Below are 25815 nucleotides of genomic sequence, written 5' to 3' on the forward strand. Positions count from 1 at the left end.
CAACATTAATTTATGCATTATATATATTAATTAACATACAAAATTAAACAAGAAAAAATTTCCTACAATTTATATCATAACATTTTTTTTTTTTTTTTGAAAAATAAATAATTTAGGCGTACGAGCGCCGAAAAGTTATTCAACAGCATTTTCGGGTAGATGTTTTTCATGGACCAGAAGTTACACCGGTTCATCGCCTTCAGTATCGATTGAGACGCAGTGGCGGATACAAGGAAGGGTCATGGGGGTCCCCCCCCCCCCCGCAGCCCGCAACAGTATTTGAATCTTTGCTCAAAAAAAAAAAAAAAACTTGATCGAAACCGTAAAAAGTGCATACAAGGAGGGGGGATCTTGGGGGTCATGACACCCCCCCCTATCAAAATCTGCGACAATACTTTGTAATCTGTTTTGAGGTTCATTGCACTAAAGTAGTGAATATGACTGCTTGAAAAAAAAAAAAAAAGAAAGAAAAGCCGGACCGAAACCACATAATAAGATACAGTAAATAGTTTTCGATTTCTTTTTGGGGGGAGGGGAGTATTAACTGTTATTTATAATACATGTGTTCAAAATATGTAGACAGTTAAATAGCTTTTCTTGAGACAGTCTGCTGCGCTGTGTTGAGGAGCCAGTATAATGAAAAGCAACAAAGAAGTGTCTGACGCCCGATCGCTTTTTTTTCGCAAAAAATTTAATCAACGATAGTTGATTAAATTTGTTGTATGGTTAAAACTGTATCCAAAGCTGCAGGCATCGCTTCAATTGATTAAAACCTTTGAGTGTGTAAATGTTTTATTTTATGTAAAGTCTCTGTAGATTATAATTTCTTTCGGCTGTAATTTTTAGATAGTTTAGTTTTTAGCCGTGATGAGTTTATTTTTAAATGTGCTGTAAATATTTAATTAGTTTAAATCAGTGTTTTGGATTTAGTATCGTGCAGGAAACGTAAAATTTGAGTGTCATGTTAGCGCAAAACCTCATTATACTAAGGGTCTCGTAAACTAGCCCACCGTATTACACGGAAACCCAGTCGAAATTAAAAACCGCGTTTGTTTGAAAAACCTACATATAGTAAGGGTTTCCAATTTATTCCGACTCACGGCACTCTTTGACGAATTACAATTTTTTCACAGCACCCTAATCTATTTCAATTATAAATGCATATTGAAAATATGGATAGCTTGCAGCACTCCTCTCCCCTCCTTGCGGCACCCACTTTGGGAACCCCTGACCTATTACAAAAACACTGAAGCGCTCGGGTGACAAAACAGTGTAGTCTCTTTTTTTTGGACTGTTGAAAAAACTAATGAACCCAAAATCCCCCAATGGAAACATATCTGTCCTGTGTCAGACTCTGAGACTGCGACGTCTTAGTCAACCTCCAATATTCACAATTGAAATTAATCAATCTGTCAGTAATTTATCAAGTCCGAATTATATTCATAGGATATTTAATTTTTTCGATTAGATTCTTGCCGCATGTTTTACTTTTATTTTAAGCGTTGTCCACTATAATATTAAAATCTGTTCGCGTCTGTCTGTCTGACTGTCTGAAGATCTATCTTTTCGAGAACCGCTGCGAATCGGGAGTCAAACCTATCAATTCGAAATTTTCCAAAGAAAACAATAGGACCAATTTCGTAATTGTGCGACTTTAATTAACGGATATATTAATTAAAACGTTAATTAACATAACGTTATTCAGGAATTTTTATTTCTTTCTTGTTGCCATTTTGCATATGGCTGAGCAAGTAAAATTCTTTTAATTGTTTTAAAAGAGATTTTTTGGCTGCTGTCCAAATCTTAAAACAACGTTTCCATCTAGAATTTCATTTTAAATTAGTTTAAAATTGGTTGCTCTATTCGGAAATAGCCTTTATTTTATCGTCTGTTTTTTTTTTTTTTTTTTTTTTTTAACATTCCACGTTCTTAACTCTTTTCAGCACATGAAAGTTGTTTCTTTAGCTATGTTTATTGATTGTAGTGTACGTTTATCATTCACCGGCCTCATATTTTGGTACATTTAGGATGTACGACTAATTATGTTTATTTAGTAGATCTTTTTCCTGTCACATGGGTAAGTTTTCAAATTGTAAAAACTCTCTTTTTCCTTCCTGTTTATATATTTGAAATACAGTTTGTATCGTGAAAAGAACATGTTAAATTAAGAATGTTTGGATTTCTTTAAGTGAAACAGAGTTGAACAAAAAAGATTGCGTTTAAGGATTTTAACTAAAGCTAGATTGGAATCAGATGACTTGGTATTAAATTAATGCTAATTGGTATTTATTTAATCTCGGTGCTTTAGTTTCACGTAATCAACCAAAAAGTATGTGTCTTTTTATGTAAAAAGCTGATTGTAAATGTACATAAATATTTCAGGTATAGTCTATCAGATGTAATTCATTTTAACTTGAGCACAGATTATAGTTGATAATGGATATATTTTCATCTTTTGTGCTAATTGAAAATACTCATTATTTTTATCATTGATAACTATGATTAACGTCAAAGAGATTTTTGCCAAAAATTTGCTCTACTGGTGTTTTGCAAACATTGCATTACGCGTATTTATTTACTCTTTAGTACTTTGGAAACTGATGTTAGAGTAATACAAAAACATGAATTGGATATCTCTTTCATTTTTTAAGTAGCCCGTGCAACGCCGGGCACGCAGCTAGTTTTACTATTAGTTTAAGTGATGTTATTTTTTTGCAAACAAGATGAATGTGTCGAGTATCATGCAAATTTATACTCTAAGATGGATATGTATTTAGTACTATACAAATATTTAATCAACCAGGAGTTTTGTGATCGGAAATTTCCGAAAACTGAGTTGTCACTTCTGAAAATTTTCGGCTTACATTCTAAAACTGAAAAATTATTTTAATTGAAAACTTTTAAAATGATTTTTATCAATGATTTCGATGATTTTTGTAAGCATATTTGAGGAGTTTTTATTATTTCAATGATTTTTGTTTGTATATTTGAATAGTCTTTACGGGGGGGGGTGTTGTTCGTAGAAGAAATGTTTTGTACGTAAGACTACGTTCTTGAGCATGACCCTTCCCCCTTAAAATGAAATCCTGTATCAGCCCCTGTTGAGACGTCATGCAATTTCTTCGATATCATCTGCGGTGGGATCATCAAATTCATCATGAGCTTCTTCGTTTTCTATGGCATCATTCGTTTGCTCGAAAACCGTCTCCGTTCCTTCCTCTTCACCGCTATCATGTGATGAACTTTGCGAATTCTCACAATTACCACCTGTACAATTAGTACCTATAACGGATCATTTTAACCCGGCTTTTCTGCATTCACAGGCTTTTTGACATCCTTTTTTGCATCTGCAAGAAATAAGTCTTTGTAAGGATTGTGGAGTAGGGGATTCAAGCGTCATAGCAGAGAAATTAACGAATTCTTATTTCTATTTCACCCCTACAGCTCTGGGTTTTTTTTCATTCCCACACCACTGCTGAATCTGGTGATAGGATCGAAAAGAATGTTGTCTTGCTGCTGCTTCTCTTGGAGGTAGCGACGAAATATTAAATTTACTTTTATATGCGGATTTTACAAAGCATTCATATCTGTAGGCGTTTAAAGTCATGTTTTTCTTGCTTTTTTTACTTTTCACTTCACTGTAACCATATAAGTCAAGTAGGAAGTGTTCTCCAGCTTTAGCAATGATCTCTGGATCAGCATTTGGATTTTTGAATGATTTAATAGACTCGCTTGAATTTGGATTTTTTCGAAGTACATTAATAAATTTCATTTTTCCTTCATTGAAAAAGGCACATGTTGTACCACAGCCACTAAAGGCATGCAAGAATAAAATATGATCTGCGGCTGTCATACTATCGTATACTGTCAGTTGTATATATTTGTTCCGAAATTTTTCCTTTTCCTGGTTTGAGCATATATATGTTTGATCGTTTAGATAGAGCTGTCAAAAGAATAACAAGATCTACATCTTCGCTTATAACAATTACGTAGTATACTGATGACGCAGACTAAAATATTCTACTGAGTTTTACCGGTTGAAATTTTGGAAAGGGAGAGAGGGGGAATCCGCGTGGCACCTGTTTGGAAGAGTTTCGGTGTTTAGTGCAGATAGGAAGAAATGAATGAAATGGAATTTGGCTGCTGTATTGCTCCGTCGCTCATTTATACCAGAAAAAAAAATTAGTTTGTGGATTGTCAGTTTTTATGCAGTTAGTAAATTAACTTGTAAATCGATTGAATTGTGTTTATATTATATGCTTATTAATTAAACTCTGCGTTTCTCGATACGTTACGATAACTAAACCTCAAAGTAGTGTGGGAACGACTTATTCTGCGATAACGAGTGTTAAATTATACTTTGCGGCGCTCGTACGTCGAAACTATTTATTTTACGAAATAAATTGTTATGACATAAATTGTAGGAAATTTTCTCTAGTTAAATTTTGTAAAATATGTTTTTATCGTAAAATATGTCAGAACGGAGATATCCTCAAAATACCGCTTTTAGACGTCATTTTTTCAATATGGCGGCGCGAGCGGCAAAGATAAGAGGTGGCAAAGGGGAAATTCGAAAAGTGCACATCAAAATCTATAAAATTAGCAGTTTTCAAAACTCCCGGAAAACTTTCCAGGTAAAACTACCAGATGACTGGACTATATGCTATTCTTTCAATCGCTGCTTTTTTTTTTTTTTTTCGTTATTACACTAACGTCGTTCTTCAAAATGAAGAGATGGATATCGCTTGTTGAAACACCTCCTTTCAAAAATACCTACTACATTATATTTTGAGCAACATTTTCTCCCTTTGAGTTAAAACATGAGGAGTCGAAGTTTTATAAAAATCTATTGGTGCCGCAATGATTTTTCGACTGAAATTTCGCTCATAGAATTACACTTTACGAGTCTCTGATACCGATAACTTGATAATAAAAAGAGAGGCGATGAATGTTAATAAGAATACTTCATTTGTAACAACTCATATCCATTGAAATTGAACCGTTTGAAAACCATTGGACGAACATTTACCGCTTTTATTGACTTCGTCGAAATACATTCCTATGCGTTTAAAGTTAACTCTCATTTAAATCCTTTGTTTCGTTTCTATTTTTACAATACATTGTTTGTTTTTTTAATGCGTTATAAACTTACTTTTCTCTTTTATTATTTTTTTACCAAGCTTTTCTTCTAAAAAGTTGTAACAAGTAACGTGAATTCTATGATATCAAATAAAATTCTTCCACACTAAAGTTGGATCTTCACCAATCAAACTACAACAATCAGAAGTTCTAAAATGTTTTTAAGGGCAGTAATCGTCATTTTTTAAAAAACTATGTTGATTAGAATGTTTTATTTGTCATCGTAGTTTGAATATATAGATTTTTAAATTGCGACACTGCATTGGCAATAATTAAGAGATAATGCTCCTTCAAAAGTTTGAATGCTATGCAAGATTTTTATGCGTCGTACATGTTAAATTTGAATATTAAAAAAGAAAAATAATGTTATATTACTTAGGGAGTTAATATCTTTTACAACTTTTCAATAAGAACCTAAGTTCTCCACTTTACGTCTTCCGTTCAAAAATAACTATTTTACAAGAATAACCGATCACACAAATCTCCATTCTGAAGCAAAAGGACGGTTTTTTAATCGAATATTTATGCATTTCTCACAGGCTATTCCGTATGTGATGATGAAAAACGATTCTTCCGTGAAAGGCAATGACCGTTTCCGTGGCTTCTGCATCGACCTGCTGAATGCTGTTGCAAATCAACTTCATTTCGATTACGTAATCTATTTAGTTCCTGATACGAAGTACGGAGCCCCCGATCCAACCACTGGTGAATGGAACGGTATGGTTAGGGAGCTCCTTCAGCAGGTCAGTCGAAAAAGGAAACAAATGCAAATAAAAAGCTTTAGTTTCACGCATAAATGCAGTGATGTAGAGATTAAGGTACACTGAATGCATTATTGCTTTTAGAGGATGCTTACTTAGGAGAAACCATTCAGTTATCATTCTTTTCTCATTAAAAACTGGTAATTTTTTTCTAATCTGTACAGTTAGGATGAGTAGCTATGCTGGTACACATAAAGCGTGAAAATGTATCGAAAACTCTTTGTGTACATTAACCTGTAACGTCAAGTGTAATTTAAGAAATGTTATTCCATAAAAGGCACAAATTTGCAATAAAAATAGAAGTCACGTGATATGTATCACACACAGCAAAACATTTCTGGGGAAAAAAATACTAACTTTCGTGATACTTTTTAATGAACATTTCTAAGCTATTTTTTTCCCCACTTTCACTATTTTAAGAAGATTGTGGCCAAATAAAACGATTATGTTGCTTCCAAAATCAGCAGTAAATCAATTTTTAAAATTAAGTCCATTTTTTCAAGGACTTAACGCTTTCTTTTGTTAAACACTTTCTTATAGCATATTGCACAAAAGTTTAGGGTTGCATACAAAGGCAGGAAAATTTCTATCTCGTTTATAAATTTTAGGAGGCAGAAATCATACCAACGAGTATAAAATCCGCTCCCATGACGAATTTGACGTCAATGAACTATTTTGCTATTTTGTAAGTTACGGGAGGCTTAGCTCACATTAGAATATATGAGATATGATAACGTCGAATAAGACAAAAAACGTTGTAAAAACACCATAGAATTTGTAAGTAAATTGAAAAGAGTAAGAACATAAGGTAAACAGGGTATTGTGCAACATTTTGAAATTTTGAGACCCTCTGTGATGACAGCTTTAATAACCCCTAAAACCATATCGCCCAAATTTAAATATCATTATCTGACGAAAATATATTGAAAAACTAAGTATAAATTTTCCCTAAAATCTACAATACAAAAATACAAAAGAGAAAAAAAAAAACAGAATAAAAATTACAGGAACTTTTACAGTTAACGCACAAAGTTGTGCAATAATCATTTAGTTTTAATTTTTCAATCTGGAAGGGAAACGTCCTTGAGACTTCAGTAAAGCACTTTTAGTCTTATTACAAATTTTTGCCTTACCTGTACAACAATTACTACACAACAAGAGCAATGTGTAATGGCATGGTAATAAAGGAATTAACGGCATGTCAATAATGGATTGGGTAAGTCATTTCGTTAGCCTGTATAAAATCAGAATGCTTTAAAATGATAATCACAGTTGCTAACTAGTTGCTTCTCCCGTTAGTAGCTTGAATTCACCTTCTTTCTTTTCTTTCTTCTTGCTTGCTTTACTAAACCCTGCACCCGTCAGTCCACTCCATACGTGATGTTAAAAGCAAACCGTAACCTGACGGGCAACGACCGGTTCGAAGGCTTCTGCATCGATCTCCTGAGGACTATCAGTGAGCTGTTGGGGTTCAACTACGATCTATACTTGGTACCGGACAATAAGTTTGGGGCGGAGAACACGAGTTCTGGGGAGTGGAGTGGACTCGTGAAAGAGATTATTGAGAAGGTAAAGATTGAAATTAACTAACAGATATAGATGCACGGTTGCATGATGCTAAGCTGTTGTGTGATTTGATTTTGAACTTGTTTGATGGATTCATTTCACGAGAAAAGTGCAAGCAGTTACAAATAACTGAAACCAGTTCGACTCTTTACATTCGAAGCTTTTTTCACGCTATAATCATTTCTCAAAATCTGCACTTCATACTATGTTTTTGCATCCACACCAGGAGGCTTAGGGTTCTCCACTTAAGGAGTTAAAAGCAAATAACTTTTATTTAACATCTGAAAGGTCTGAAATTTGAAAGCAAGTATCAGTTTTTACTCAGTCACCAAAGTTTTAAATCGTTTTTACATAATCAATTTTGGTCATAAAGTGACTTTTATTATGTTAAGGAATAACCTTGGATTTCTTTGCCAAAATATTATGTGATCCCAGAAGCAGAACCTCTTTCAGCAATCTGATACGCAGATTGAGAATAAATAAAAAATTTTAAAAAATACTAAGAACTTTTCAAAATGCACTTAAAAGGAGAAAATAACTTTTCAGGGTCAAAAAGGACAATTTAAGAATTCCTGTAGTTTTCAAAAATTCCAAGAAAATGACACCACACACGAAGAAAAGTGCGGCTGAAGTCATGAAGAGAATTTCTTATCATTATCTAGCTTTCAATCATAACATGAGTGTTGAAACATGCATAGTTTCTTATTGGGAAAGTTTGGTTTAAAATGACTAGAACCGCACTTTTCTTCGTTTGTGGTGTCATTTTCTTGAAATTTTCGAAAACTAAAGGAATACTTAAATTGTCCTTTCTTACCCTGAAAAGTTATTTTGTCCTTTTGAGTGCATTTTGAAAAGTGCTTAGTATTTTTTTAAAAAATTCTGTTATTTTATTCTTTTTAGCGTAAATGTATTTCAGAAATAAAATAGTTTTACCATCACGAAACTTCACCTTATTTTTTCACATAAATGCTCGGTACTAAAAGAGATAAAACCTATATACGTGTCTAAAACTTCAAGCAGTTGGCATTAAAATTTGATCTTTGTTCCTCTCTAGGATTTATGCTTGCTAATTTTCTGCTTGCTTCAGAGAAGCCTTGATTCAAAATTTTCATTAGGATTGGTTTTTAACATCACTGTTGAAAGGCAACGAAATTTTTAACAACGGGTTTTATATTTAAACATTTAATGGGGAAAATACATAAAATTTGCTATTTTCCATCCTAACCGAAATGATAATTATATTTCAGAATTTTAATTTTTCAGCGTTAAGTTGTACCTTAAGATTAAGCAAATCATTTAGTGAAATCCAAAAGTCCCTATGTGATCTAGTTGCTGAAATATAAGCAAAACCAGGCCAAGTATAATAAAAGTGCTTAAAAAATAGTCTACAAGATAAATCAACGTTAGGTTAATCGTTAAATCTGAGTCAGCACCAAGAAATTCTTGAAACAATCAAGCGAATACAAATACTTGAAACTAGTAGATTGTAGCACAGAATTCACAGTACAAATGTTCATTAGCTGGAAGTTAAGATTTTCCTTTTCATAAAAAAAATTCTTTTTTTTTCTTCTTCTCCAATTGAGAAATAGTCAGCAGATTTTCCCAAGACTCTGAGACACATGTCGCAGAGCCAGTCTCTTTCTACTACCTTGGATAAGATCAGTAAAATGTTCAAAAGCTTAGAGGATATTTTTAGTTTCAATCCGTTAATTGACTTGAAACAGCAAAATTATAATTTCCAACCTGACTTCGAGAATTCAATAATTGGTGTTATATTAACGATTTAAGAGCTATTTATTGGATTCGATAAGCTTGGACATCCTGTATTTACATACGTACTATGTGTATGCATTTTTTTTTTTTTTTGCCTATGACCAAAACATATGTAAAAGGCACAAAACACATTTAATTATATGCTTCTTGCTGTTAATTTTACTTATACGAGTTGTGGCTATTAAATAACGAGACTGATGCTGCTACAGAAGAACCACGCATGCGCCAAATCCAAACGACCGACAATTGTGCAGCTTAAAGCCTTCTCTCGATTGTAACACCTCCCGTGTTTTTCCATCAGTCTGGCCATAACCGTTGTTTATGTAAGAGGTTTTGTTTCGTTTTGCCGGAAAAATGATAAGTGTAATAGTAGAGCAACGAATTGTGGTGAAATTTCATATGAAACTTATTATTGATTAAAAGAAATTTATGGCGATGAGTGTTTATTACAAGTGCGAGTTTTTGAGTAGTTCAAGCGTTTCCAAGATAGCCGAGAAGACGTCAGGGATGATGAACATCTGGGTCGTCCGTCGACGTCCAAAACGGATGACAATATCGAAAAGGTCGGTAATATGGTTATATCTGACTGTCGGTTAACAATTCGTGCAATTGCTGAAACTGTTTGATTTGTCAAAGAATGAGTGAGGAAAATTTTACATAACAATTTGATTATAAAAAAAGTGTGCGCGAAAGTGGTGCCTAAAATTCTCACAATCGAACAAAGAGAAGCTCGTAAAAATGTGTGTACTAACACTTTAGATGCCATTACAACTGACCCGAACTTCTTGGAAAGAGTCATAACACGCGACGAATCTTGGTTTTTCACTTACAATCCTGAAACAAAACGTCAATCCATGCATTGGTAGGGTCCAACCTCACAGAAAGCTAAAAAGCAAATCGAAATTAAAAGCAATGATATTCGTTTTTTTTTTTCGATATGCATGGGATTGTGTACCTTCACAGGGTTTCTGAAGGTCAAAAACTATTAATCAACATTACTACCACATGGTGCGGCACCGCTAGGTGCTTGCAAAACTCAATGAAAGAATTAGGGAAAACGACCCAAATTGTGGAAGAACAAGTCGTCGGTTCTCCATCAAGACAGTGCGCCGGCACTTTCAGCATTGTCTGTCAAGACGTTTCTAACCAAGTACAACATTCCAGTTTTAGACCATACTCCTTATTCGCCTGACCTGGCACCACGTGACTTTTATCCTATCCCCAAGGTCGAATCTGCATTAAAAGGAACGAGATTTCAGTCCGTTGGAGATGTGAAAGAAAAAGCGGCATGCGTCATGCAGGGAGGCTCACAGAACAATACTTCCAGCACTGTTTCGAACAATGGAAAATTAGCACGGAGCGTTGTAAGGACAGAGGAGGGGTGTATATTGAAGGTGATAAAAACTAATATGTATAAATTTAAAAGAATATATTTCACAACAATAGTCTCGTTATTTAATAGCCACACCTCGTATGCTCTTGAAATAGTATAAATTTCACTCTTATAAAGTAAACTTTTATTTGCGTATGTCAAAATGTTGTGTTAGATAAAGGAGATAAAATATCATACTTTTGATGATGTCAATAATTTTAATTTAAAAATGTTGTACTGCTTTTTGTGTTTTCTCGGCTTTGAATTCTTTCATGATATCCATGTCCTTTAATCTGGAAGCATACATTCAATAGTTCACTAACAAACGTTGTACACGAAACTTAAAGAATGACGTTCTATGTAATTTAAAACAGTTCACCACATCGTCACAAAAGTTTTACGCATGATCTTAAATTGCATCAATTTCTATTTCTATCAAAAATGATCTTTTCTATAGGTTCTTAGTTGTTAATTTGAAGCGAAATTATCTCCTTTGGCAAAAAGATCGTACAACAGCTCCAACAAATAATTAAAAGCTAGTATTTTGCAGATGATTGTATGCAGTAGTACCTATTATATCTTTTTCCATTGCAGAATGCCGATCTTGCTGTTGCACCGATGACGATTAATTACGCTCGAGAGAGTGTCATCGACTTCACTAAACCTTTCATGAACCTCGGAATAGGCATCTTGTTCAAACTCCCCAAAAATCTGCCGGTCCGTCTTTTTTCGTTCATGAGCCCACTGGCGGTGGACATATGGCTGTATGTGCTCGCCGCGTATGTAGCAGTGAGTGGAACCCTGTTCGTCGTAGCCAGGTTCAGCCCTTACGAGTGGCAAAACCCGCACCCATGTCTGGCAGAGGCAGATGTTGTTGAAAACCAATTCAGTCTTGGTAACAGGTACACTTGGTTACATTATGTACTTCTATATGCTTAAATGTACATCTAGATGTGTTTCAGAATAAGTGTCAATCAGTTTAAGCTAATACGTCAGCTTTTGATTAAATGCAAAAATTAAAATACTTGTAAAAAAAATCGTTTTATTTGTATTTCTTTAAAGCCGCAGTCTTAAATATTGAATGTATGCATTTTGAATAAAATGCTTTTGTGAGTTCCTTCTTAACAAATTACAACCATAATTAATGAAATCTTCTTGCAATGTACCGATAGCCCGGTTATGCCTTCCAGAAACTGTAGTTTCGACTTTGTTATAGACTCATCAGTCTTGAATAGTGAATGACCGAGCTGGTGTCAGTTGTCTTCTTATTGAAGCTGAGAGTGCAAAACAAATAGGTAAATAAAGTAACTTTATCTAATCAGCGAGAGTCCGCAGAAACAAACTCTCAGCTTCAATGAGATGACATCTGCCTCCAGCTAAGTGATGAGTCCTTAACTAAGACGAAACTGCAGTCTCTAGATGCATGTAGTTCTACTGCATGTACAGTGGTGGTAAAAAAAAATGCATCACCCGCGCCACAATGGAGAGGAATATCATCCCGACTGCATTCAACACACAGTCAAGCATCCCGTATCCCAGATGATTTGGGAACGTATTTCTGATCAAGGAGCTGATGGTCTACACTTTGTGCAAGAACAGTAAACGATCAGTTGTATATTGGCATTTTGGAGGAGAAATTGCTTCCTACTATCCGGTATCACTTTACTTCAGTTCCAAACGCCATTTTCCAGGATGATTCTGCTCCGTGCCATATGGCAAAGCTTATAAGTAACAATTTGAAAACCTTTATCCTACCATTTGACTTAAATTGACATGGGGTTAAGTAATGTTTTTTCTCTAAACTCACACGCAGGTTCAGAAATGGAGAAATGAACATGGGGTCAGCATTTTGATTTGGTCCGGAACAGCCCCGATCTACGTAAACAAATTTCGGATTCCTGCAGTTAAATGTTTATTTCATAACTTTGCAGGATTTCACATGCATTCATCGGTCGACCGAAAGTTCTCACATAATCTCATTGTTGTGAAAATGCGAGGGTGATGCATTTTTTTTTACCAGCACTGTAGTTCTACCTTAGTCCTGGCTCAGGGGCGGTAATTTGGCTTATGCACCAACGAAGCAAGAATTTTCTCCCTTGAGAAGGGATCGTTACTGATGTAATTATATATCTACGATTGATAAAGCTAAGTGTTCTAGAGGTTAACTGCTATTTTTGGGTTTATGAGCAAGAAAAAAAGGTTTTCACCCTTGAAGTGAGAGTTAAGTTTTAGAAAGTTCCCATCATGGACAAATTGACGAGTACATTTAGTGCTATTTTTAAATGAAACCCTTGAATAGTCTTCATGAATTCCAGTTGTAATGAACATTTCCAACGCATACCCAAAGTTATTCGTAAAACATGTCAACCATTTGAAATGGCATAAAATGAACGTTCAACGTGCATGAGGGCGAAAACTGATTAGAAATTTAGTTTGATAAATTAATTTTTTGATAGTTCTGAAATTCAGTTTTAGACCATTTATTCTGTAGCACTCGGTACACAAACGAAGAAGTGTCCATTCTGAGTTTAAATATTTTTTTACCTTAAACATATGTTATTTCTTTTACTTGCAGCTTCTGGTTTACGATTGTAACCTTGATGCATCAAGGTTGTGATCTCAATCCGAAAGCAACTTCAACTAGAATTATAGGTGCCCTCTGGTGGTTTTTCACGCTCATTATGATTTCATCTTACACTGCCAATTTAGCAGCTTTCTTAACAGTTGAACGCATGATAACTCCTATCGAAAGTGTGGAAGATCTCGCAGAACAAAGCAAGATTTCTTACGGTACTCTGGAAGGAGGATCCACTATGACTTTTTTCAGGGTATGTAAAACTTACGAGCCAGTGAGCATCTCAATTAGTAAATGAAAAAATATAATAATAATTAAAGTATGAGGAGTAATTTTGTGTGTAATTAACCACTATATTAACAATTCCATACTTTAAAGTAAACAGCATTTATGAATTTGACCAAATAAATTTTGTAATAGAATGAGTATGATTATAGAAACGAATGGGGGAAAGAAAATATCATCCTCTGTTGAAATTCGAGTTGAAATTTTAAAAATTGAGAGAGAATTTGTTTTTAAATCTTAATATTCAATTTAACAGACGTGACAAAATTGCGAGAAAGTTCCGCCCTGAAATAGTTTTTGAGTAAGATTTGTTTTAAAGGTGCGCAATTCTTGCGTTCTCGCGCTTAATCCAGAGCCCTAGTGAATAGACAATATGCTTTTTAAAGTTTCATTTAATTGTAACCATTTGTTTTAAGTTATAACTTTTAAATATGTTTAAAGTTATTCGTTTCAGCTAGCTTGAGATTATCATCGGGGATTCCTGGAAACAATATTTTGCTTTTGTCCTCCAATTCTAATTTTTGCCCTTCAAGGACGACAAACTTTGCGGAAGAATATGAAAGTTTGCAGTGTTTCCAAAAATAAAAAAAACATTTTGTTTTACGATATATTAAGACTGACCACTCATTAACATCCTTGAAGGGAAAATTGGTCTTTAAAACTTTTGTAAATGGTGCGGTTAAAATAATTTTTCTCCAAAATTTATAAAAATTAGCATTATATTTTGATGACTGTGGCCCGTCTACCTTAATATACAGCTAATAAGGGAAACAGTATGAATATTATGTTGTAGCGATTCATACAAAACGGCACAAAATATAAGTAGTGTTGCTAAGAGCAAACGCTTCGTTTTTCAAATGGTAAGATTGTAAGAAACTACAGATACAAAAGAACAACTGGAATAAAGACATAAACAAGTAGACATTGATAAAAAAAAAAAAGAAAACGTTCTATTGCAAAATTCTATGAATCTAAAAAGTCCATGACTTCCCCGAATCGGTCCGCAATGGAGCATTTGGATAGAGCAGGGCAAATGACTAGATGGTCAGCATCCAGGATCCGTCTCAGATCACAAAGGCTGCAGAAAAGGTTTGAAATAATTCGAAAACGATATGCAGGTGTTTTGGGAGACAGTCATGGCCAGTAACGAGTCTAAACTCAGCCACCGTTCTATGTCTGGTTCATTTTGTAACTGATGAAATGTTAAATTTCCATGAATTTTGATTTGTTCTCAGAGCGATGTTCTTTTTTAAACACCTCTGAAGTAAACGCTCATTATGTCCTATAAATTGTCGAAACTCTTCATAGCACATTTATTTTTGCACAACAATATAAATATAAAAATGGGTATGCTGATAGAGAAATAGACATTTTTCGAAATGTTTGGTATGAAAACCATCCAATCTTCGGTAAGAGAAAGTTATACAATTCGAAAAATCAAAGTAGTAAACAAGCTTTTAGCATCGCAAGGCTCCATTTGGTTTCAACTTCGAAACACGTCAATGAAATTTTCATTGCAAATTTATGCCTCATCTTGGTGGTAAAGAACAGAGTTTGTATTGAATTACTAGCAAAACGAATAAAAGAATGTATTGTAGCTCGAAATCTTTCTTTATGTAATAAAGGGTTCAAATTTATCTAATTGAGACTACATTTCCATTAAAAACGCTTTCACTCACCAAATATTCTGCTTTAGCTGTCTATTATATAATTATTTTTATACTGGATTTCTTTTAGCGCTGGTGTCCCCCCAACCTACTCCTCTAACGAAAAAAAAAAGTTTTAAGCAAACACGGAAATCGCGCATTGCCTCACTTTTATTTTCGTGATAAAATAAAGTCAAGTATAAATTACTAAAGTTTTTCGTGTAAAATTTGCCTTATAACCCCTCCCCCCCTCCTCCTCCTCTATACCTGTGATATTGGTTTCTATTTCCGTTATAATTTGACGAATTGAGCATTATTTAAGATATAAAACATAAATTTCAGAGTAAAGTATTTTTAAAAACACTTTATCCACTTTGGATGTCAACGCATCGATGATATCACCGAGCATTGAATCGTTCCCAAATGTGTATCTTTTAAGGGTACACTATTCAGCATTTATTGGAATAAATTAAATCCTAGTGCCTTCAATGTTAACACAATGAAAATTCACAATCTTAAAATTTATATTTGCAAGCAGAATCGTCAAGCAAATTTTGATTAACAAATACATTTTTGCCGCAAGACAAAGTACGAGATAGCACGTTTGCGACATCAGAGAACACGGGTTAAAGTTACAGATTTACGTCGAACTGCATCGGATTGCAATATCGTTTGTAAAACATTCAAAAACGTTTTCCGATATTTTTCATTTTTGACTATTTTGCGTTTGAAAAATATTTCGGCAAAAATATTGCTCAGTAATCGTTTTAATCAATGAATAATTTGTTTTAACCGTTGAATTAGAGAAAAAATTTAAAAAGAAAAAGGGGAAACAAAATATATTACGACGTAGTTCTATGTTTTGGAACCTTATCCGTCATAATTCGAGATTCAAAACGTCGAACTACGCAGGAAGAGCGTCAAACTATGTTGATGTGCTACTAGGGTGACCTTATATTTACGCAATTTCCTCTTTTTTCATTGTTTTCTTTTAGGACTCAAAGATAGAGACTTATTTAAAGATGTGGCGTTTCATGGAAAGCCGTCCAGCCGTTTTCGTGGGTTCATACGAAGAAGGAGTGCGAAGGGTTCTGGAAGGAAATTACGCTTTTCTGATGGAGTCCACCATGCTTGACTATATGGTGCAAAGAGACTGCAATCTCACGCAAGTTGGAGGGCTTCTTGATTCCAAAGGATATGGAATAGCTACTCCTATGGGTAAGTTAGCATGGCAAATTCATTTATTTATGCTTTTCGTGTACGTAAAAATTCTCTATATACAAACTGAACGTAACCCCTTCAGTCAGAATTACGAAATACTTAACCAAAAATGTTTATATTCGGCACACAGTGTACTATGGGTGCAGTGTAGTATGTTATAAATAAAATTTCCAGTTTATAGGTGACAAGTTAAAACATTTATGATACGTCCAATATTCCGGACTTATATGTTTGAAATTAATATTTCAAATAAAAAAACGATGAAATATCAAAGACACTTTATTGTAAAATTATCTCCAAACAATTAAAAAGCATAATGTAGGTAGGCATTTGAAATGATTAAGAAAAAATTTAACTTTTTTTTTTTAAATCAGAAAAAAAAACATCCCTTTTGCGACGAGAATCCATGGTTTGAAAAATGAGCCACTCTCTATCTCCCAATCACTATTTGTTGTTGTCAATCCCAAAACAAAAATTTATTTCACAGATAATAAGCAGAATGCGAAGAATGAACCACACAAAAATCAACTAATTTAATCAATTATTAAATGACCCGGCTTTGCACCGTGTATCTCGAAAATAAAAGTTATGTCTAGTAACGCATGTTCAACAATTAGGAGATCAATTAGAGAAAAAAAGATACTATAACATTTCCCGTCAAAATAATCATTCTTAAAGAAAGAAAACGTCAAATCAAAAATTCCCGAATTAATTAAATGCAACCCTCCATAAACACAACTAAAATCCTTGATTATATTCTGCAGGCAGTACAGAAAAAAAAAGAAAGAAAGAAAGGAGATAAATTGCCAAATAATAATGAGAAACTTTTACCTCAGAACAGAAACGAAATTTTATTTAGTCACAGTCGAGTAAAAAAAGTGGTAACCTTCTTAATGGTTTTATTCACGCGAGTTTAAAATGAGATCGCGCAAACGATCATTTTCCGATATGAAAATGCCGTCCGATTAGGATTAAAAATGCTTATAACTGTTCTTTTGGTGATTTTCCAGATTTTTTTTTAATTCGAAGTAAGTGATTGTACTCCAGGGGTATTTTTCGCGAGCTTTCGAATGGGATTTGAATCAAGAAAATCAGATAATTATTTCGGGAAGAAAGTGCCATTTAATGCCGTTTTTGGGCACTTAAATTAAAATTTGAACGGATCGGTCTTCTTTTGGCGTTCACCCCCCCCCCCCCCTACGTTCCTTTTCGGGTGCCCATGTACCTACCTACCAAATTTGATCGAGAGACGATCTAAACTGCATTTGTATAGGGAACATACACACACACACGTATGCGTATACACACATTTATTTGTACACATATCGTGCATATTGTATGTACACATATCTGTTTTATTTATATAAATTATCAGCAGTTCATGTCCGGTATAACCGGACGCCAGGTCTGAAGGGGTGAACTTAAAATACATCTAAATATTTCAAAGCGTTAAATGAAACAAAAATATTTTCAAGTAAGAAAGATATTAGAAAAAAAGATATTAGATATTCTTGAGTTTGTGAATAATTCGTGTCAAAATCGGAATCGGTTCATGCCGGTGCAATAGGTGCTACCATCAGAGGCAAGTAACAACAAACGAAAATTCTTCCGAAAGTTCTGGGCATCAACAATAGAGCTATAGTGTGGTCCTGCTTGCTTGATGCTTGGCCATGACAAACTCATGTATGATTAGTTTATCCCCAATTTCGCCGATACTTCAAATTTCCTCCCCCCCTTTCATATATCAAAATGTGTGATTAACTCTGAAAAGCAGAAGGGGGGGGGAATGAAATTTTGGCAAAACTGGGGAGGCACAGTATGATTAGGTTGAAAGAGGAACTATTTTTAGACAGACACAACGTCAAAAACCGTTATCGCAACACAAACCGATTTATCTATCCCCTTTTTATCCGACTGCGCGTGCGCGACGCAAGGGAGGGTAATTTGTTTATTAGTCTATGTATGTATGTCCGTTTCTATGTGGCGTTCTAGGGGCTAAACACCTTGGTCAATTTTGGTAATTCTTACGTCAATCGATTCGTCCTTACCTTGGGAGTGTTACGAAACACATGACAGTAATCAAAATTCAGCATATCAACAACCAGTTGACAAAATATGGCAGTTCGGGATCGGCGCACGTTTGGTGTTGCACACTGTATCGCATGCTATCTGAGTGCGACAAATGCAGGTAGTTTTCGCTGCCTGATTTTTTTTTTTTTTTTTTGTTTACTAAGTCTACTAATTGGGATCTCAGTGGCCAAGTGGTCTAAGCGATTGCTTCTCCCACTTGAGGCGGTGGGTTAAGACACCCTCGCTCCGGATGTACTTTCCCCTCTTTCTGATGTGAATTCTTTCATGTGTTCTTTATTTGTATTCTGTACTGTATTAAAAAGTATATTATACGTAACGAAGGCAAGACACTCAGATTGTAGTCCTCATCAAAATAAACCCGTGCAATAAGCACCAAAAGAAAGAAAGTATATTAATTCGATTTTCATCTTTAACATGTTGCATTTGTTTTTGACTTTGATTCAAGGGATTGAGTTTAGCGATGTGTACTTTCTCGATAGGCTTTTTTAGTTTTGTTAGAAAGATTTGACTGACGGGGGGAGAGGGGAACGTTTCCGATTTCGCGTCATTATGAGTTATACAGGCTGTTTATATAGTTGTGCTGTGGTTGACTTAAGTTCGCGCATTTTTGCCGAAGGTCAAGCACATGTAGATTTAAGCGGAGTTAGGTCCCTAGAGGAACTAATTATCAGTAGTTTAGACCACCGCAAGTTACTTAATAGACCTCACGATACAAACAAACTCTCTCAATGAAATGACAAGATTGCGAATTTACCGTATCATAATCATAATAACTAAGTCAATGAAAATGAACTAAAAAGTGTCAAATCAAAAATTATTAAATAAAAACAAAAAACCCAACTGCGCAAAAACCAAAAAATCTAAAAAGAGAAATGTATAAGCCCAGTTGTTTAGAATGTTATTACGTACTACTGAATAACTACACCGTTGAAATAGTTTTATAACAGTACACAGATAAGACAAATCATAAATTCAAAAGCAGAATAGAAGGATAAACTGTCGGGGCTCATTTAAATTTTACTGGTTTCATTGAATCAGAAAGGAACGGGCCTCGACTGTTGATCCGTCTATTCTGCTTTTGAATTTATGATTTGTCTTATCGGTGTACGGTTATAAAACTATTTCAACGGTGTAGTTATTCAGTAGTACATAATAACATTCTAAACTACTAGGCTTATACATTTTTCTTTTTAGATTTTTTGGTTTTTACGCAGTCGGGTTTTTTGCTTTTATTTAATATTTTTTTTATTGTTAATTATAATGGTTTAAGCCGTACCAGATCGAATGTCAACTTATCAGAGCCAGACTATATTAGTTTTACGGTTATTTTCTTGCATTACACCTGTTAACACAAGCGATTCTGTTACAAAGTATCATTTCATTAATTTTCTAGAAACATTCATTTAGCACGAAATGATAAACTGTTTCACACTTTTCCGCTTAGTTCTAAATTTACATCAAACTAATTATTATTTGTTAAGAAGTAAAAATCTTTGAAACAAATGTTAATTTAATGCGGAATATTTTTTAGAATTAACAATTTATTGCGAACTCAAATAACATTGCTGAATTATACTGTATAAAATGCAAAGAATCACCCAAGCCCATGATTTCGAAATTTTCTAGCGGGAGGCAAAGAGCAAAGTACACGTAATTTGTAAAAAGAAAAAACATATGCAAAGACTAGGAGAGAAGAAAAAGCCTTTTCGTAACCCCCCCCTCAAGTCAAAATTCTAAAAGTAAAGTTGCAACTTAGTGAATAAGTATAATAACTCTTGCCATTAATTCCAAAACAACCTTGAAATAGCTATATGCATTGTTTTCTCGGGAGTTCGTGCTTTATTTACGTTGGTTTTTCACTTCACATACACATTCAACTTTACCTGGATGGAACTTTCAGCAAAATTAATACATATGACTTTAAAATAAACTGTAAGCAATGTCTACTCTCTATCTTATTGAATTTAAAATATGTGCAGTTTCATGTAAAAAAGAGCCATTCGTGATTATAAATCGAGTAAGGGAATTTTTTTGTTAAACTTTAAACAAACAACGTGGATTTGTAAACCTCTATTTAGCAAGTGAAAAAAGGTAAATCTTTTAATTGAACTTTGCATTAAAATTAAAGAATATTTTAACATTAATTTAAAACATAGTTTAAGTTTTCTTCAGAAATAGCTAACTTAAATGCACTGCACTAGTTTTGTAAACATTATTTATTACTCCTTTATATTGCCTCTGTGGCAAGCTGAAATATTTTTTATAATCGAGCGGACACATAGCAGACAGTTTCTGTCGTTTTGATTGTAAAATAATATTTTGATTGAACTTTTATAAAACCATAATAATGAAGGTAATCAGTTGTAAAATTCAAATGGAAACAAAAAGTTTTACAACGCTGTAAAGTATGACCAAGTAGTACACAATAAACAATTAGCAATAATGTATTTAACTCACCTTAAAGTTCAAGAGCTTGCGATTTTGCATTCTACGCATTGAAGTTTCCTTCCCGATTCTTCAAATCAAACGAATGAAGGTATTTCGGCACTTTGACAATCAAAGCTTTCATCGAACGACACGGACGTGTCCATGTTGAACTAAGAAGAATCTCGCACGGCTAAAGCCTCACGTTGATTGGCTGCTTACAGGAGTTATGTGAAAAATGGGAAAATTAGTTGAAGTTGAGCTAATTTTCTTCGTATTCTGGACGTAACTTGATTAGTTAAAATAATAACGGAAAATTGTTGAAGTAAGCGGATGTAGTTTGTTAGTAGTGTAAACTATTATAACTGATTGACTTAAATTTAAAGGCCTCTATGGCTCTGCGGTCTTTGTCCGGAGGTCGTGGTTTCGATTCTATCCAGTTTACTGGGTGTTATTTTCTTCTTTTGTGCTGTAAATCTTCCCTGTGTATGTCCGGAGGCGAGGTAGGTGAAGCTGTGTAGTTTCTGTCCAAATAAATAACTAATTCAATAAATTCCGTATCAGTATTTCGTCCAGTTTAAGGAAAGCAACATAACAGGCATTTGTTTTATAATACGAGTAGGCACGCGTCCTGGAAAATACATCCCTGGATTTCTTCTGTCTCAGAAACTATCGAGTACCGAATAGAGCAACGAAGGACTGCGAGACCATTGTCTAGTCTTCCTTCATCTCTATTTTGCCGATTAGGTTTGTTTTACACAAGGGCGCCCTGAATTGAAATGTTTTAGAATGGGAAAGCTCTCAATTTGCTGAGTGAAGTTCCTAACTTTACGGAGAGATAAAATATGAGCATGCACACATACCATACTTCCGTTTTGTCTAATGGGAAGGGATACCAGGAATCATTGGAAAAATAATAAGTAGACATAATTTTTCAAAACAATTTGCAATGTTTCAATATCTCTTAATTTTTCTAATCGTCAGCAAATTTTTGCTGATTAAGGGAAATCGATGTGATAATCAGGGCTATTGGGTTCGTTTTACAAAATATATAGAGTTGACTGAGAGGATTGTTTTAATGAGACTCTTTCTAATGTGAATGCCCCTCATTTCCGTGGGAGATAACTTTCAGCAAGTAACGTGTCATAGTAATCTTGCACTTCTACTTTCTTTCTTTCTTTCACACACACAGATTGAGGTTTCTGCTATTCCACTAGGTAAGCTTATACCTCAATTAATCCACAATGTTTCCAGGATTTTGTTTTTCCAGGACAGCACAAAGACAACACAATAGATGGTGGTGCCATCTATGGACAGTTCGAGAGACAATTTAGAACCAGGCCAGGAGCCGAATAACTTCCTAGTCTGGCACCCCCAGAGGTATCGTTTCACTTGGAGGACATTGTGACCACGAGCATATTTAACGTCGCCCAGTCACCATTAATGACGACGGTGGGTCTTCGACCAGTGCGGATCGAACCCGAGGCCCTCCGGTCCCGAGTCCAATGCCTTACCGATCAGGCTACTACGGCGCTCACTTCTACTTTATTCGGAGAAAAAACATGACGTTAGGTTATTCCGATTTCAAGCCGATGCTATTTATCACTTTACGATTTAAAGAAAAACTGAAACACTACAGGGGAAAAGATGCAAAGGAGTTACAATACATTTCAGTGGATTTCACATAAATTATCAGGATTCGGGTACTTGTTGAAATCGCACTATCGCTAAAATATAGTGAAACAGTTGTTTCATGGATCTTCATCTAGAGTGGTCAGAAGTACAAGATTCGACAACTGCCTGCGTGCAGTAAAGGAAGCCGCGGGTTCGATTTCCACCTTTACCCTGTGAATTATTGGGTTCCATTTTCTTACAAATATAATTCTGGCTTGTGCGATCTGGGCCAGATAATATTCACTGCCGACCGCTGTCAAATGTAATAATTGCATTAAAAAAAAAGTCGTTTTATAGCAAGAAAATGGTGCAGAAACACAACATACGTAAGGGAATAGCCATGCATACAGCTGTGCAAATGATCGTTGAGCTACTTCAAAAGATATAGTATAATAGCTGCATCGCCCGGCTTTGCACGGTGCACCTCGAAAATAAAAGTTATTACGCGTGTTCAACAATCAGACTTGAAAAAAAAAAAAAAAAAACTGAAAATTTGCGGCAGATTGCGGAAAAATAACCAAAAAGGAAACATTTTAAATCCCACGATTACAGGAAAACCTCAAAACAAAAGCCATAATTTTATTTCTTCATATTCGATTAAAAAAATTACATAAACACATCTTTCTTCTCAATGATTTTTTTCACGCTAAAAATTTTAACAAAAGCATTGCTGCGGAAAGTTGAGATGAAGCACTGAATAGTAATTTGAATGGGAAAACTTTTGAAAAATAGGGATTTTGTGTCGAAATCTAAGTATCCTAATTAATAGTTTTTAATTGATATCTCCGCTAATTATTATCGGAGGATTATGTTAAACAGCCGAACATAAGACGGGAAAATTACAAATCTATCGATACCTCGTTCAATGGTCAGTTTACTGGCGTTCCGGAGAAGTAACTCGGACAAAGATAGATAGATACGTAGATTGATACATAGATAGATAAATAGATAGATAGATAGATAGATAGGTAGATAGGTTCATAAACTCAGTTTTTAATTATGTAAGATTATTTGTTTTATCCGCTTGTTTACTATTTTATTACCAGATTCAGTATTAACAGTGGTTTTTTACTTCCTACCACTAAGATTTTACTGATTAATTATTATACTGAAAGCTCAGTTATGGTTGAGCTTGTACCCATGAGAATACAACATGATAAGAGTTAATACATTTAACATAATGTACGTAGGCAGGTAACATATCTAGGAAAAATAGTTTATTACGTTATTTTCCTAGTAAAAGTATCCAAATGAAAAAATATTCAAAAATAACTTAATACAACAATGACTTCATTCATAATAGCCGAAAGCAACCAAACCTGTAAAAAGTTAGTCAACAATGCGTTTGTCAATGATACGCTATCACCAATGATATTTTGTGACACATAATAGGATTTCAAAGTCTAAGACTTGATGTCATTTTAAAGAAAGATTTCTAGTGAAAGTAAAAGGTTGACCAGAAAAGCGCTTGCTTACTAAGTGTTGAAACCAATATACTTCCCTTACGATCAACTCAGTTTCATCAGCTTTTTGGCATTTCATGGATTGTGATTGTTGTTTCTCTAACTGGAGTTAACTATGACAAAGGCAGATCGGTAACATAATGAAGAGTGGCTCTGATTAGTTGAGCTACGATTTTGACAATGCTTACCACCATTTAGAGTAATAAGGAATGGCAATTGGCGCTACGTTAAGTTAGGCGATTTTCTTTATAGTTTCGCAAAAATATTCCAACTCAAATTCACCACAATAACATGTTTCCTTTTCACTGAATTCCCCAAAGCCAGGTAAACATTGTTAAGGTCATAGTTCAAATAACCAGAGCCGCACTATATAGCAATTTGATTATATCAATGTCATAAATTGTAAACAAATTGCACAACTGCTCTCCTACTATTATCACAGGTTCTCCATGGAGGGACAAGATATCATTAGCCATCCTCGACTTACAGGAGAAAGGTGTCATCCAAATGCTCTACAACAAGTGGTGGAAAAGCCCTGGAATCGCTTGTTATCGGGACGAGAAGAATAAAGACGGCAAAGCCAATGCACTAGGTGCAGACAATATCGGAGGGGTGTTCGTTGTGCTACTCGTCGGCCTGGCTGTAGCCGTCCTGACAGCCGTCGGAGAGTTCTGTTGGCATTCCAAGAAGAGCGCCCAGACGGCTAGGGTAGGTACGCACCAAATGCTACACACATTATTCTAAAATTTAACACATTCTATCTCTCCTTATTTTCATAGTTGCTTAAAGACAAGCTTAATACTTGATATTAACCGAAGAATTGTTATGATATAAACGTATGAAAATCTGCGGGTATCAATCAATCACAATATTAAGAACTGTATTAACACCCTTGCGCATTTAAGTAACCATAAGAAACAATGAATAGAAATAGTGCAAGAAGTTGCAAACACGTTGCTCTGGGTTTCAAGGTAGCAGAAAGTTGAGCTTTTGGATATAATTTCATCCAATAAAAACCATCAATCCGATAAATATTTCATCGGATAACTTTACATCGAACAATTTACTTTTCTATATTGAAAACATCAATCCTTGAAAACCTGAAACGTACCTGCAACTTCTTGCAGTATTTGTGCATTAATTATGTTGTTTTTTATAGTGTTACTCACAATATTTTTAAATATATCTGATTTTTTTCCCTTATTTTCTTTGAAAATAATCACTTTTAAACAGCTTTGACGCAATCATTTTAAAATTTAATCTATAACGATATTTCCACACTAACACTTAAAACAAGCGTTTCCCTACTGTAGTGCAAATGTTATATCAGCAAACTTAAATAAAAACAATTCAAAGACCTTGATTACAAGATTTCTTGAAACAAACTAAGTATCACTGGCAAAATCCTTGTTATTATGCATTTCAAAAACACCTTTTAGTATAAAATATCCCAAAAAAACATACAATAGAACATATTTTCAGTTGATTTGCTGAAGCGAATGACGAATAAGATTTATGCTCGAGACTTATTAATTTCTGTGATTTCTGTTGAAATCCCGAAAGCCAAAGTAGTTAAAAGAAAAGAAAATGTCTGATAAGTCAACCAAATCACCTTTCGACTGTATAGCAATAAAAAGTAATCTGAAAAATGCTTATATCAAATGAATGATCCTTAAACTTCGTTACTAATGTGAGCGCATCAAAAACAATTTCTCAAATTCATCTGTACACCAAATTCTTGTTTATGTAGCTTTTCTACATTTAAATCTCAAGTCGCTGTCCTAACGTTACATTTTACAAGGGACTATGCTTTCACTAAAAACGC

At 34.5% G+C, this 25815-nt stretch overlaps 1 protein-coding gene across 1 annotated transcript in view; it reads left to right on the plus strand.

The window, feature by feature from the left end:
* Positions 1-25815, plus strand: part of LOC129222629 (glutamate receptor ionotropic, kainate 1-like) — a 116879-nt gene that overhangs the window by 85598 nt on the left and 5466 nt on the right. The window contains 6 exon segments of the mRNA XM_054857195.1: positions 5679-5882; positions 7266-7469; positions 11206-11513; positions 13187-13439; positions 16113-16335; positions 24433-24698. Of these exon segments, the coding sequence (XP_054713170.1) occupies positions 5679-5882; positions 7266-7469; positions 11206-11513; positions 13187-13439; positions 16113-16335; positions 24433-24698 (1458 nt within the window).

Source organism: Uloborus diversus, chromosome 1, assembly GCF_026930045.1.
Source record: "Uloborus diversus isolate 005 chromosome 1, Udiv.v.3.1, whole genome shotgun sequence".
NCBI classification, from domain to species: domain Eukaryota; kingdom Metazoa; phylum Arthropoda; class Arachnida; order Araneae; family Uloboridae; genus Uloborus; species Uloborus diversus.